Source organism: Chanos chanos, chromosome 8 (assembly GCF_902362185.1).
Source record: "Chanos chanos chromosome 8, fChaCha1.1, whole genome shotgun sequence".
NCBI lineage: Eukaryota > Metazoa > Chordata > Actinopteri > Gonorynchiformes > Chanidae > Chanos > Chanos chanos.
The window spans coordinates 33,833,707-33,850,205 of record NC_044502.1 but is presented as its reverse complement, the minus strand read 5'-3'; the positions used below and the strand labels follow the sequence as shown (position 1 = coordinate 33,850,205).

The following is a 16,499-nucleotide window of genomic DNA, read 5'->3' as shown; positions in this document are numbered from 1 at the left end:
AATCAGCACTGTCAAGTATACGCTATTTAAAGCACTGCTATCATGGAAATATTTATACACAATGCCTCTGCCTTCAAAAGGCTATGTCTAGTCTAATGCACTGTCGTTACACACAAGGTTCCCTTCAATAGTTGGTCATTTCCGTGTTGTACAATCAAAGGATTACTTTGGGTTAGCGACAAAGCTTTCAGCATGGGAGCATGCTCTCAGAATGAGAATGCTCTCTTAAAAAAAAAACAAGTAAAATTGCAGTCCTCTCTTTTGCTTGGTGTAACATACAGGAATGAAAATAACAGCTTTTGAAAGCTCTCTGGGAAAAACTCCCTCCCTTCCGAAGGTTCAATCAATAAAATGTGAAAACTGGAGCACAAGCAGACATAACTCTCATACAAGAAAAGGCTGTGAACCATTGTTTGATTTATTTTTTTATTTATATTTCTTTCTTTCTTTCTTTTTTTTTTTTATGGAAAATTCAGCCTGCTTTGATCCACCTTTAATATTCAGTAAGGAACAACCCTGGTCCCTTATGAAAATCAGATAGCATATACCACTCCTGTCTAAATTGGATGCAAAGAGGAGTTTTCAGGGACATGAAAGCGAGCAAAGACTCACCTGTGTGCTTACAGGCTCTTCCACCTCCACTACTGATATGTGCATTTTACTGATGTGAGCATTAAGGCTTCCCAGCTTTTTAAACACACAGCTACAGTCCATGCAGGGAAACAGTGGGACTCCTTTTGTCTGTGCAGGGAAACACAAAAGAAACACACTGTCAACCATTACACAATCTAAAAGACATCGGCATTTTTCACGACCCCTGATTAGAATTCATTTCAGGTAAGCTGCTAAAAAGGTTAACAGATTTTAAATGTTGTCTGGATAAAACACTATTCTTGAGTGTGAGTAATACGCATGACAATTATGCAGAGTAGTTTTGGTTTATCCTGAACTTTACTCTGAACCATCCAAATAAGTCCGACAACATGGTGCTAGACCCTTGACACATTCCTAAACAGCCACGGCCTCTGTGCTTTGTGTACCCGCCTCTCTCTCTCTCTCTCTCTATGAAAGATATTCTGAATCACATCTTATAATAATTTATTCATAAAGGCAGTCCATAAAGACAAGCCCCATCTGCCCGAGTAGGCTGAAGGACACTTGTGAGAACAGAATGCATTATTCAAATGTTCCTGGGGCGGTGATAGGAGGGTAAATTCAATCAGCCTTCCTCATCATTTATACTCAACACAAACTGAAAAACACAGGAATTTTCCTTTAAGGGTCTATTTATTATTTAGCCCTTTTTTTTTTGTGAATGACGTACAACTTGCTTACCTACATGATACACTGTCACTGAGTTCCAGTGTTCAGGACACATTGTTCAAGAGAAACTTGTGGGTAAGCTTGTTTTTCAGAGCTAATTCAGCCATATGAAGGGGTGGCGTGTAAAATCAGCGGCTGTTAAACCACTGAAAATCTGCCAATGAATCAGTGAGAGCCTTATTTTCACTGATAAAATAGAGGTCTTATGATTGTAACATGTTCAAATTAGGTTAAATTTACCATAAATGTTCATTGTAAACACAAACACACATACAGGGGAAGAACTGAAAGTTGTAATTGATTTCCTCACGCCTCAACACATATTAGTATACACTGCCAAAGACATATCTATACATATATCTATCAATCAGTCAATCTCTTTTTAAGTGTGTGTATGTGTACATGTATAAGTTTATGTATGTATGTATATGTATATATATGTATATATTTTTTCTTGCCAGTCCGGTGCCCAGAAAGAATTTATTTTACAGGGGAAATTTGAAACTTACTGGTCATGTTTCAACAACAGTCTGTATTACAAAGGCCAATATAATGTACACCTAAGTTGACGAAAGAATGACAACTGAAATCAGTTTGACTATTTAATGAACAGTAACGATTAAGCAAAACGAACAGTAACAACTGAGCAAAACCTCCACATTAGTCACTGAAATGTAGGCTATTACGAAACATCTGTAACCTGCAACATCTGTAGCCTGTTAAAAAAAAAAAAGGCTAGGCCTACACGGCATGAAATGCCTTTTTTTTCCATCGTGGCAAAATCCTCTACTGCTGACTTGAAATCAGACTTGTCCAATGCGTCTTTGCAGCTTGTAATGCACATATACCGCGTCACTCACTCCTCCTCCAGACGACTTTGAAGCGCCGTCTCAATTATATAAGCATTATTACCGGACATTTTGACCGGCAAGTTTTTAATTGATCCATTTTTTATACATTTTACTAGGCGAAAACCGGTAATTACTGGCTAATGGAAATCCTGATATATATGTATGTATATGTGTGAGTCGAACCACTCCTTAAAGTCTTCTCCAGCACATCCCAAAGATTTTCAATGAGGTTAAGGTCAGGACTCTGTGGTGGCCAGTTCATATGTGAGAATGACTCCTCATGCTCTCTGTACCACTCAATTTGAGCCCGATAAATCCTGGCCTTGTCGTCGTGGAATATGCCCATGCCAGTATTTCAGTATATAATATGTGAATTGTCAGACAGCAGAAAGACTACTATGTCATGTGCTCCTCTTAGGCCAAACTGAAAGCCTGCATTCCCAGAAGGGATCTGTCTGAGATTTCTTAAGGGTCACTTGTTGTGAGAAACCCTTGTGATGCTCTATTTAGACAAGCAGGTTAGATCAGTTTCTCCTCTGTCACAAACTAGCTCACCCCTCAACCCTACTCCAACTTGCTTTAAAAAGCCTTCATTTCCTGCTTTTCTGTCTACAATCTCAATAGCTTCCAAAAGATTCCAAATATGTGAGTGTGTGTATGAGTGGTATGTGTGTTAGAGAGAGAGAGAGAGAGAGAGAGAGAGAGAGAGCGCAAGAGAGAGAGAGAGAGCTGCAAGCCATGTTTAGTCCATTAGTCGGTTTGTTCAGATCTCTCTTTCATCATGAACAAACATACAATAGGAGCACATCTCTATGGGGGGACATTAGCAATAACCTTTAGCCCTGATATATCACCATAGTGACATGAACCTGCACGCCCAAGTCAGAGGCACTACTCAGACACGGGGCTCAATTTCACATCACATCTGTCAAAGTGATACATTCCAGAGTGTGCTCAAGTAGGCAGCAGAATTAGGAGCAATTAAGCCTGATTCTGTTTCTTTTTTCACATGGAGACAGGGAGAGAAAGGGGATGTATATACACTAATTGATACCCACAGGGCAAAAGCAGGGAGAATGAAAGAAGTGTGTGTGTGTGTGTGTGAGTATGTTTACCTCAGAATGCACTCTCTGGATGTGAGAGTGCAGATTTCCTTTCTGGGAAAAGGAAGCAGGGCAGAGGAAGCAGAGATGGGGCTTCTCCCCTGTGTGTCTCACCATGTGGGTCTGTAGCACCACCTTCTGGTTGAAGGCTTTTCCACAGTGTGTGCACTTGTACGGCCTCTCCCCTGCAGGTCAAGGAAAAAACAAAAAAGAAAAAAAAGGAGAGATGCATACAAAAATGAGGACAGAAATGAGAGGGTGCATGAAAAATGGCTAGACAGAGAGACAGGGAGGAATTCTAATTGAGTGAGAGAAATAGCATAAGCTCACAGACTGAAGTCCTGAAGCTAAATTTGAACAGTAACCTTTTACTACTTCTAGACCTTTAAGTCGCGGTTCTAACGTTTCATGTGCAGAGGAGAGAGGGAATTGGAATTAGCATTCAGAAGTGAGGTGGGTTCCAGGGTGCCACTCCACAGCGGGCTGAGAATAACAGCTAATGACTATTCGAGATGCAGAGTAGAGTGCCCATATGACGGCCTCCTCCTCCTCATGTGTTTGGTCACATTAAGTCTTAGATGAGGTGGTGTGGCGAGATAGCGGCGGTTCTGCAAGCGGTCGCCGCCTGAGCGCTGCCGAGGACCCGCTCCCCGTTCCGCTCACCTCTGATGTCAAATTCATGTCTGTCGCGCAAAGTTACCTGTTTGCTCTCCTCGTCGGTTAAATTTCAGAATCAAATGACAAACTCATACCCCGGGAACAACTGGAAGAACTTACATCGCGACTTTTAGTGAGCATCCTACATGTTTGAAGTTTTAAACTCTTTTTGAAGCATCATTATACAGTAAACTGGGACTGCATTTAACAGCAGAGGAGAAACTAGTAGTCTCCGAATGACAACCCCTGTATCTTTTCCCACATGACAAAACCGTAGGATGGAAACCTTAGAACCTTCAGATATGTGAGTTTGATTTATCAAGTTAAAGATCTAGAAAATTAATTAATGACTGACAGGTCTTAGAACACTCTAATACAGAGAAGAGCTCTCAGATCTCTCTTAGATAAATACATAAATTACTGGAGACTTAAACAAAACCCAAATGGTCGCTGTTTGTACTACAGCTCAGACCATTTCAAGAGAAGAGGCAATTTTCTGCTTGTCCTCTTCAGTTAATGTGCTTGAGTCCAGAGAATCAAAAAATCTCAAACTGAAGAGTCATAAATGAAAAAAAGGGCTTAACCAAAAGATTAAAAATCAATATTTTACATAATTTGATTTGTTTTTCTCTTTCCTTCCCTTCCCAACGTACCTGTGTGAATTCGTACATGTCGTACAAGCTGGCTGGGCTTTTTGAAGGTCTTTCCGCAGTGTTCACAGCTGTTAGTGAACCCACTCCGATCAATGTTCTTCTTATAATTTCTCGAATTGGTTACGATAGGTCTAAGGTAATTAACAAAGTACAAGTAAAGACATATTAAAAAACAGGTTTTAGATGACAGATCTGGAAGAATGTGACATATTTACATCTGTCATACACACATTTACTATGTTCAGAAGGGTCTGGTTTTAAAACATGCTGTAATCTCCCACTAATCTCAGAATTTTCAGTGAGAATATTTCATGACAATCTTAGTGTGGTCAGATCAATGATCTGAAGAACTCAAAGAGAATAGAGAATACCAGATAGTCCCAGAAAGGAACTCTGAGACTGTGCAATGAGTACTTTCACCTTATCTTCACGTGGCTCTTCACGTGTTCCCTGAGTTGGCCTTCCATTTTAAACTCTTTGTCACAGGTCTTGCAGGGGTAAACTTTGGTTCCAGACACTTCTCTACGGTGCTCCTCCAAGTGCATGGAGAGTTGACTCTGAAGAATGAACTCATCTCCACACTCAGTACAGAGTAAATTCTGAGGACAGACAGCAGGATATTGAGAAAGAGGTTGAAAAAAAGAGCTGACTGATAGAAAATAAGGCATAATTAAAGAAAAAAAAAAAAAGCCCACTACAAGTATGTATCTCCCACAAGAATTTACATGACAACACCAGCGTTCGTATAAGAGTATTTACAATACAATACAGGCTGCAAAAAAAAGTCTACAATGTAAAAGTTATACAATTCCGTCTAAAACTGCAGTAAACCAGACATTCATCAAACCATTCTCATAAGTTACTGCAGCTAGATGACGGTTGAACATATTTATGCAAGCAGCCAATACCAGGAGACAGGAGAGTTGTCTGACCTCCTCTTTCTCATGCAGCATGATATGGGACTTCAGACTAGCCACCCGGGAGAACTTCTTTTCACAGACGGGACAGGTGGGATCAGACGTGGTGTGTGTGGATTTGTGAAGAGTGAGGTTGAACTCAACATTGAAGGACATGGGACACTGGTCACAACGGTGAGGCTGTAATCAAATGGAGAAAACCACAGAAATGTCAGAAGTTATAGGACAATCAAAACACCAGAAGAAAGATGTGTTTATACGGGCCATTACAACAGCACAACGCTACACAAGTAATCTATACAAGACATTCTCTGTTTTACTAACTGACGGCTGCTAGTGGCTTTTCTTAGTGTGAAACAAAGCCCTGAACGTGCTACTGTCTGAACGTTCTACCTTCACTGACTACGAAACAGTTCTTGTTGCTTCCCTTTGACAGTTTCTTTTCAGCTTTTGCTTGTTGTTATTTGTCTAGAAGGATGTCCTTCATGGTCTCAGTGTCTGCCCATTAGCTAACAGCAGGGTAGACTCCCTCAGACAGGGGGGCGGACCAACAGCTTAAGCCCCGCAGTGAGATTCTTTTAGCACAGAGGGAATGCACTGAAAGCAAGCACAATTAAAACTCTACAAGGAGCCATATATTATGTCTCCATATATTTCTGCTGCTCATCTTTGTTTTTGTCTACTGAAAAAAAGCAAAAACAAAAACAAAAAAAAAACAGTGCAGCTCTGAGTAGATTGTGCCCAGCATACTACTTTAGGATAACATCGGTCGGGTGCTGTGCTTGCCTTGTCATTGGCCTCATGATCGCGGAGATGCCTCTGTAGCTGGCTTTCTGTGGTGAATGTCTGAGAGCAAATATTACATTTGTTCTCCACATGGCCGTAGTTCTCTGGTTTGAACTCCTGAGATCCATCTGAAAATTAAAAAGGAGTGTGCAGGACATCTGTTGAGATTGGTAAAAATAACAAACTAAAAGTCAAAGTAACAGCTATTAAAACTCGACAGAGTGGTAAATATTCTTCACCTACACTTTTCATATACAAATCCCCCACAAATTAGTAATTGTAAATATGCACTTTATGCACTTAAGTTTGCAACTCCTAAAACTATGGGACAGTCAAATTTGATTACAAAATGAATACTGATGTCTTTAAGTTAGTCAGTATAGTCTCTCATTGCCAAAAATGTCATGATTTTTATTCATTACAGCTCATAAAGTAAGGGTGAAGGGTGTTGATTTCCAAACATCCCTTAATCACAAAAAAAAAGAAACGTTGGCACTTTTTGTTAGTGTCAATCATTCAAGGACACATTTAAGCCAGAAATACACAAATAGGACAGCCTTTCATTTTTTTTTTTATTCAAAGATTTTTTACTTTATTTCAGTCTTATTTATAATAACCCTGGAGACTGTGGGGGGACATTTTTTAGGCTCGTCATAATGACAGAGCATAACAAAATCCTGCAAAACTTTCCTCATGAAGCTAGAACCAGTGATGCGGTCAATGACTGGCTCGCAGTCAGTGACCAACAGCTTGATCAATACAGTGTGAAGTGTATGTTTTTGGCAAGCTAAGAACAATTACGCATATCGAATTAAGGTTTTAGTATATAAAACCCTAACCTACAATCCCTGCTTTAATTGATGGCTTCTCCTTGTGAGAAGACTAAGATATATACTTATTTAGTATCAAACTATATGTAATACATGCTTATTTAAGTCCTAGATTCTGCATGATTTGGGGAGCCCTCTGGCTGATAACAGGTTAAAAGGAAGGATCCACAGTTGAAATGTCTTAGAAAACTCTATCAAAGTGACAGTATTTAAATGCATGCCACAAATGTCAAACTTTTTTTTTTTCCATGTTACTTATAAAGCCAGTGTCGACTCTGTTTTTACAACCATTACAAAAACCAAACCAAACAAAAAACAAAAACATCTACAATATTTGAATAATAAATAATGTGCGTGTTTTCCCAGATGTCACACATACGCCTTCTTGGGTCACTTTCCAATCAAAGTCAAATTTCCCATTATAATCTGTAAATATGTTAATTTGAGAAGGTAACAAGGAATTTGTAGTAAGAGATCTAGGTAACAGGTAGATTTCAACAACCGCCGCACCTAAGGGTCCGAGTCCAGTATTAGGACCAACAAAACAACTCAGTGATTACATGCCTGAACTGTTGCTGAACTAGTCGGTATCGCTTAGCCAATTGCTAACCAACAGCTAGCAACAGCACTGGCCTTACCGCTCATAGGGCCCGTTTAGACAATTTAAGTGTAAACTGTGCTAAATTGTGAAATATTCTGTTGCTCAGGTTCAAGCGTGCCATTCCCAATCATTAGCAAAACTTCGATGACAAACCACGGGAACAATGTAGCTGCCCAACTCGCTGCCGTTTTCAGTTTGTTAGAAAGCTAGCGATGGCTTGGTTAGAAATACATTGCTATGCTATGACAAACGCTCATGGTTCAAAATAGCTTCACGTTAGCCTTGTACTAGCTTGCGTTTGCGTCAGTTTCAGAAAAAAAACCCCACAGAAAATGTATTCATTGTACCTATGACTAAAATATATTGTGAGTGAACGACTCCCAACACCGCTCTCAATGCCCTACGACGTAATTTGGACTGGATGCGAATAAGTAGAGCCACCACGATGTTATTAATATCATTCCGCCTCAATCACTCCTTTTGCAGCACAAAGAAATGGACACCCGCAATACTATATCCGGGGACTATATACACAATCTTCAAGTGCTTTTATCTCTGTAACTCGGTCACTTCTTTGTGTACTGTGACCTTATTTAAAAAGCTTTAACACTGTATTTTTTATTCCTGGAGCTTTGGTTCATTTTACCTGTTTCGTTGTCAGTCTTCTCCCTTAGTTTGCGAGGCCGGCCCCGCGGCATAGTTCCAGGTTTCAGGGCGGGTGTACTGTGAGCGATTTGGATTTCAAAATGGCTACCTCACAGCGAAGAGTTTCTTAGCGGGGAAGAGAGGCAGCAAGGCCACGAACTTCCCAGGGCCGATGTGTTAGCCGCTCCATGTTGTTCCCACACAAGGGGAAAGCGAGACATCTAGCGTATAGAATAGTGTATCGCACTAACCCTCTGCACAAACACCCAGATGCTTTACAATCAAATTGCAAAAATAATGTAGGTAAACTTAAAAGGTTGTTGGGTTGCTGTTCGAGTTGTTTTGGGGAAGGTCCTGTACTGACTGACTGAATGAATGAATGAATGAATGAAAACAAAATAAATAGTGACTTTTCCATCTGTTCCATCCAACAGTACATGAAAGAGCAAAACTTTATTGTTGTGTGAGAGAAGTAGTTGTCAGTTTTGTCTCTTATTTTATATAGGTGTAATTTGTTACTTCTGTAAGTTGATATTTGTTTCAGTCAGCATCAATATTTGGTTATCACAATACTGTTAATATTGTGTCTTTAATGTATGTGCATTATGTTGTTTATGTTTAATTGCATCTGTCTGTGACATGGCCACCTGTGCACCACTGAACTATATGTCAGATATAAGGAAAAAGAGGAACATGCTCAGAGAGCTGTGTGGAGCAACGGTTTTTCTGACTGTCTTAATTAACGTATGTTCAGCCTAGTAACTTACTTTAAGACTTAATGATTTCAGTGTGAATGTAGTGAATGCAGTATGAAAGTTTGATAGGTGATAAACATTTTGAGAAGGAGAAGAAGAAGAGGAGGAGGAGGAAGAGCAGAAGAAGAAGAAGAGGATGGTAATCAATAATCTTTTTTTCCCCTAAATTTACTGAGATTTCACTTTTTCTGGTGATCATGAACAATACTGATGGTTGCTGAAAAACGCTCCCCAGATATCTTTACAAAAGAAGAAAAGGAAATTCCCATTTTACGGTTATGGCAACACACAGCTGAGTCCCATATAGCCAAATGAACTTCTGTGTCAAATACATTTTGACCAGATGTATTGTTTCAAGACTTAGTTGTTGTTTTGTTTTCCCTAAATGCTGTTTTAGACTCAAGAAATTATTAGCATTTCGACCAAACCATATTGGACCAGCAGAGGGAAGCAGAGTACCCGAGTTTAGTTGGCCATTGCACAAAAATGTAGTCTCTGAGAAATCGAAGTTTTAACTGTCACACCTATGACTCAGTGCCTTCTTTAACTCAGCACTTATCTCTGTACTTATATCATCTTTCACACCTGTACTCTTTTTTTTCATATCTCCCTTCAGAAAGTGTGGGTACATCGTTCATTATACCTTCTAGCATACCTGTGGGATTATTACTAAAGATGATTCATGATGGTCTTGGTGTGCTATTAGACAAATGCAATCAACAGCATTCATGATGGCAAAAAAAGGTTTAATAAATCCACCACTGTTTTATTTACATTCCAGAAAAACAGATTGGACTTGAATGTGTTTGAAATGGTCAACCCAACTAGCACTTTCTCCTCCAATCATTTCTTGCCTATATCCTCTAAATGTTTACTCTTAGAGCTGAGCAACCCACTGTCAGCACCAAGAGTAAAGATTTTATCATCTGAGAGTGGCAAGAAATAACTGACTCTTCATAATTTGTCTTGACAAGTTCTTTTGTGAATGAAATCAAACCTTGAGGAACTGATCCAAAAATAGTTATCAAAACTATCAGTTATGCATTGTAAGGCACCTACAAATCAAGATAAGACCTCTTGTCAACATAGTGCGTATATTGTGTCTTATTTGTAAGTTATTTATAACTATGTGCCATTATAAAGTAATCAGAAATTTATATAAAAAAATGGTAATTAATCTTACTACGAACCATAACAAGAGAATTAAATATGCTTACACTGAACGATAGTGTGTTGTAATTACTAGCTTTAGAGTTAAAGCTAGAAACATTTGATCATCCTTGTGTCCCTGTATTGGTTGGTTACTAACCACTTTACTAGCCAGCTGCGCTGCTGTGCTAGTGTTTGCTAGAGTCAGCAAGTGGATTAGAGTAACACATTCATGTTCATTGTATTGGAACATCTGTTCCTGTCGTACTCTCACGGCTCTCTCCAACGACTCATCCTGACGTCCAGAACAAAAGCCTGGACACACTGACCTTGAGGGGGCTGTCCGTGCCCCCTAGTCCTCTTGTTTTTTTCTGTCTTTTATGCCATGGTCTTTTTGCAGTCAAGAGGAGAGCTATCAATCATGGCGTCTGTCATTAGCAGTGGTAAAGACCACCTATCTGAGAGAGCTATAGACAAGATAAGGATGAGAGTTTAGTTGGAGAATATAGGGAAGATGATTGTGAATGACATGGTAAGAAAGAAGAGCACATTTTTTTTTTTAAGAAAAATGCATAATTCACGTACGTTCAAGATGCATAGACTACCAGTGTGGTAGTGAAGAATGGTTCTGTTAAGATAAGAAAAAATAAACCTACCTTAGTATAAAATGACTTTATTATTTTTTTTTTTTTACAGCCTTTGACTTGGGGGGGGGGGGGGGCATTCTCAGCTATAACCAAAGAATAATCTGACATCATACAAACATCATACAAACCATCTTATGGCTACGTTACCCACAGTTAGCTCTTTACCCTACCTCCCCCGTAACTACAACACTACAGAAGCCAGAGAGAGTGACGGCCTCTGAACGTCTAAGGAAATCCCCTATAATACATCCTTTTAGAAAAAAAAAATCACTAATGCTGGATTTGGTAACTGTCTATGACACACATCTTCCTGCTTAGCAGATTTCAAGTTATACGTGTCACTCACCATAGTTCACACGCTCAAAAACATCACATTACGATGAAAGCAAGTCTTCCCAGAGGACGACTGCTTCGTCTTCCAGAAATGAGCTATGCTGCACGAGAGCGAAACTGAGAGCAAGGGGACTGCTGTGTGAACGAGAGAACAGAGAGAAGATAGAATGAGGGGTGGAGGGGATGGGGGAATGGGGGAGGTTGTTGCCATGACATGAATAACCCTGAGACCGTCCTGTTGGGGGTGGGGGAAGGAACAACAAAACAATAAGGGAGAAAAAAAAATTCAACTAAATCCTTTCAATTTTTAAACATTGCATTTTTTTTTCTCAATTTAAAACAATACTTTTCCTGAACTGACTTTTAATCACATACCCAAACAAAAGTAAAATAAAAGAGATTTAAAAGGAAAGAAAGGTCCACCTAAGTGTCTTTTTTAGTTAATAATGCATGACTGACATTCCATAAGAGAGAAAGGAGCCATTACACACTCTGGATGCATCAAACACACACACACACACACACACACACACACACATACATATATATATATATATATATATATATATATATATATATATACATGAAGGTCATCAGGGTGAGACTTGCTGACACTATAGTAGTGTAGTGCTGTTGCATTAGACTATGAGGATCTGTAGAAGAGAGGTTAATGCAACTCTGTTTCATGCAACTGTTTGCAGCCTAAAGTGCAGAGAGTGAAAGCAGAGCACGCTGAATGTCAGAGTGTGAACTCTCTTTAACACACAGCTGGACTCTCAGTGCTTAAGGATGCTGTCTCAAACTTCATTTAATTGCTTCAGGATTGATACACACGCACACGCACACACAAACACACACGCACTCATGCACACACACGCGCAGACACACACACGCAAACACACGCACAGATACGATCTACCCAAACTAATGGCCAACTCGTGACGACGTTGAGGCCAGCAGGGCAGCTATAAAGATTTCCTGGTGTCTTTTTCCATCTGCATGCTTTGCAGAACAGATCCATCTCTCTGCCTCTGTATCCCAAACCTAATTACAGATATAGAAAAGTACTAGAAGATGAAATGCTGAAAGATGCTTTGATGGATTGTTCTGCAAACTGGTCATTTACATGACAATGGAAAGAAGTGGAGGAGGATGATGCAAGGGTCTGAATGAAGATTTGAGAGCTGAGGGAGTGGGAAGACCGAAGGAGAAACCGAGATGGAAAGAGTAAAGAGAGAGAGAGAGAGAGAGAATAGGAGGGAGGGTTGTAGGGAAAGAGAAGGAGCAGCATCTTTGATGCTAGATCTGGAGAACATGCTCCATTCTGTAAAATAACAGAATTTTCTTTTTTTTTTTTTTTTAAGTATTTCTTTTCACGTAAGTACTCACCATTGCTAAGGATGTTAAGAATGAAGCTTGATTTAATGTGGACACTCATGCTGTGATCAGGCTTAAGTGCCATTTTTGTACCATCAAAAGGAAGGAGAATTTGGTTGTAGTGTTCAATTATTTATAACTCAACAAAGTGTATCTTATGAATTTTTTACCATGCTAATGAGTGTGATACTGCATGCTGGTTTGGTATAGTAAATGTCACTTTTGACAGATGTGTGTTATTCACTCATTCATCTCCTCAGGATGTGCTTTGAGCTGTGAATAGTGTCAATACATGATTCACAGATTAAGTGCCTTATCCCTGCTCCCCATCCATTCCCGTTTTCTATCTCTTCCACACTTACTCTTGCCCCACATCTCTCTCTCTCTCGCTCTCTCTATCTCACTCTCTCTCTCTCTCTTTCTCACTCTGTCCGCTTCAGAACTGGTAAAAATGGCTTTGGACAACATGAAAAAGTCTTCTCATCCTTTGCACAGATGAAGGGCATATCACCTGATGACTGCTGCTGACCAAGATCATGATTAGAAAGATCCCTCTTTGGGTTCGTTTCAACTGTTCTGTTATGTTTAAACAAAATATGCAGCTGAATTTTACATCCACATTTTTCTGTTCTGAGGTAAGGTAATACAAACAGGACCATTTAAGGGGTTCAGGAATAATATTATATGATTATCAATAACAACGTTATTAATCTTATTTGGTGATGTCATGAACCATAACATCAGGAGGACTGAAACACGACAAACATTCCGTGACTGAAAAACACAGATATGGATTTATTTACAAAATATATTCTCCCCTTAAGAAAACTAAAATAAAGGGGGGAAAATCAGTTCAGCGGCTGAGCTGTCAGAAACATAAAAGAAAACCCTTCTGAAGAGGAGTTCTGTGCCCCGTGAGAGTATGGCGTATCTTGTTTTCATAATAGATCCCCTGTGTGCAGACGTATGAACCTCTTTTTTTTTTTTTATAGAACAGCATAGACTCAACATATAGAGAAACAAACACAACCCAACACACTGAACGCTGCCTCAGACCACTTGACCTTAGAACAAATAACTGATTTTACCAAACTGACTTACTTTATTAATTCCCTGTATGAGTTTTCTAATCCATTAAACTCATATGACAATATCTAATGACTACCTTGTAACATATAAGAGACACTGACCAGAGATGTATAAAAGGTTGCCATGGCAATATAAACTTAAAAAAACAGTTCAGACTTTGGATATAAAATATCCTTGTGGTATTGTATGTCACTAGTAGTCTACTTTGTGATATATCGATCTGTTAATATAATATCTATTCATTACCGAATTAGAAAAAAACAAGAGCTGCTATTGATTAATGCTCCCCATGTGTGTCTGAGGATTTCCATGTCAGGTTTGTGCTTGATTTATAAACCGGGCATTCGGGGGTTGGCACAGAGATGTAGAGTGATGATGATGATGATGATGATGATGATTATGATGATACGGTTATTAATATGACTGCTTCATCTACTATGACCGTTGTGACAACAGCCACTGCTGCCACTGCTGTTAGCACTGCCTCATAACCGTTATGACAATACTAATGTTCTGGACAGTGTGTATGTGTGCAGAGCTGCCTGAGTTTGCAGGTTGTGGGAACTGTAGGGGAAGAATGTGTTGGGAGTGCATTAACTGAATTAATAGGATTTTCCTTTTATGGGACAATCTGTGTTTTCACAAGACACAAAGAGGGTTACATAGACTAGTACAGACTGGATTTTTACTCATCCTACATGCATACTCTTTTTCAACCTATTCAGGCATTTCATAATTACATAATACAATTTCAAAATTGTATAGTATCCTAAACTGAGATGAAGTATAATGGCAGATATTCTCATGTTTTAAAATGTGTTATTGCAACATTGCACTGCTATAATTGTCTCTTTAGAGTGGTGATTCAAATGAAAACTGAAAAAGTTAACTGAAATTTTCATTTTCACTTACAGGTAAAATCATTATCTCAGTGGAGACATCTGTTTTACAGGTCATTTGCTGTCAAACATGATAAAAATGGCATAATTTCTTGATCTTAGCAGCAAGTCATAGATAAGCTGAGTAATATGATTATGTAAAAAAACAGTTTCACAATAACGAATGTGCACTCAAAGGAGGACTACACAGAAAATAAGCTGAGAATTTTGTTGACAGTTTGAATACATTTACATATATAACTAATTTTCTTTCTTTCTTTCCTTCTTTCTTTCTTTCTTACTTTCTTTCCCTCTTTCTCTCTTTCTTTCTTTCTTTCTTTCTGTTTTCCACTGTTTTCTTTTGAATAGCTCTCATATGTATTCTGCCGAGGTGATACGCTTCCTGACACCCTTTGTTGTGATAAATTATGGTTACTAGGCATGTTGTCTGGTAACCATAAACTTGTAGTTCTTGCTCCTCTTGAGTGGCCTGTATCTCCATGACTGAAAAACACCAAAGCTGCTGATATGAAAATAATGAATGAAGGTGAAACGCACAACTTCCTCTCTGGTTTAACACCAGTGCAGTTCTCGTATTTGGGAAGTACGAGCTGATCGGCTCAATGTTTTTTTTTGTTTTGTTTTTTATCAGTTTTACTTTCATGATTCAAATGTTGTGAGTTTTAGTGAGGGGAGGAAGAGAATGTTATGGACTCATACGCATTCACAGAACACAAAAACCTCATTTTTAAAGAAGTTTTTGCGTAATCATTATCGTGTGTATGATCTTGACTTACATGTGAATATTTGGATCTTAACATGGAGGAGAGATAGAGAAAGAGAGTGTGTGTGTGGTGGGAGGAGGAGGAGGGGAACTTTAAAGCTGCCCCTCCCCCCCCAGAACAACAGACAACACCTCCATGGTTTCCTCTCTCTCTCTCTCTCTCTCACTCTCTGAAATAAAATCAACTTGCTGGTAGCTTGTGTAATTGGAGACCGGGGACTCAAGTTCCTCTCTTTTCAAATACATTCACTAAACGAAAGAATTCTTCTAATTACAGGATGAGCAGTGTGTTCAGTTCTACACATACAGCAGCTGCTTCTCTCTCTCTGACTCTCTCTCTCTCCCTCCCTCTCTCTCTCTCTGTCTCTTTCTCTCCCTCCCTCTCTCTCTCTTCCTCTCTCTCTCTAACTCTCTCTCTCACACACACCTACCCACACACACACACACACACACAAGCAGAGAGAGAGAGAGAGAGAGAGAGAGAGAGAGAGATATGCATGATAAACATGCAGATGAATGATGACCTTTAACACAGGATCAGATGCCATTTAACAACATAACACGTTCTTTTTTTACGTGAGGTAAAATTGTTATTTTATGTATTGCTATATGCATTTTTAGCAGATTTCCATGTATCTTTGGAACAAGAATGGCTGTCAGGAATGTGAGGTAATGTGAAGTAACCAGACCTTGGAGTCAAACCATAATGGACAGTAAGACCTTCAGGGCTTGAGACTGCAAAGATGGGCGAACAAAAGATAATCAATATCAAGTGCAAGGCTATTCAGTGTCTAGACGACAAGCCCCTGTCATCACATTCTCAACGTGCTCTGTCATAACGTCTAATTATCGATTCTCAGCCTTTGTACTGTCAGAGAACCATTGTGATAGATAACAGAATAAATCTCGCAAAGATATCATCATTGTCATTACACTGTCTCTCAATCATGTACTCACTGAGTAGGCTATTACAAGACAAACCCCAGAGATTTGGCCTTTCAAAGGATTTATGGATAAAATTCACAATATGTGAATTCTCCTGAAGAATTCCTAGTATACATGACTGTCAGTTGTGGCAGGACAAGAAGATGTAGTATTCACTTATGTAACTCCTCTGGTTT

The 16,499-nt window shown here is 39.2% G+C and overlaps 1 protein-coding gene across 1 annotated transcript in view; it reads right to left on the bottom strand.

Moving 5' to 3' along the window:
- Positions 1–8,419, bottom strand: part of znf236 (zinc finger protein 236) — a 39,519-nt gene extending 31,100 nt beyond the window's left edge. Inside the window, exons 1-7 of the mRNA XM_030782086.1 lie at positions 8,368–8,419; positions 6,291–6,418; positions 5,520–5,684; positions 5,008–5,186; positions 4,588–4,718; positions 3,290–3,462; positions 613–741 (exon numbers count right to left, since the gene is read on the bottom strand). Coding sequence (XP_030637946.1) covers positions 613–741; positions 3,290–3,462; positions 4,588–4,718; positions 5,008–5,186; positions 5,520–5,684; positions 6,291–6,418; positions 8,368–8,419 — 957 coding nt within the window. The remainder of the gene's footprint in view (positions 1–612; positions 742–3,289; positions 3,463–4,587; positions 4,719–5,007; positions 5,187–5,519; positions 5,685–6,290; positions 6,419–8,367) is intronic.
- Between the last annotated feature and the right edge of the window lie 8,080 nt (positions 8,420–16,499).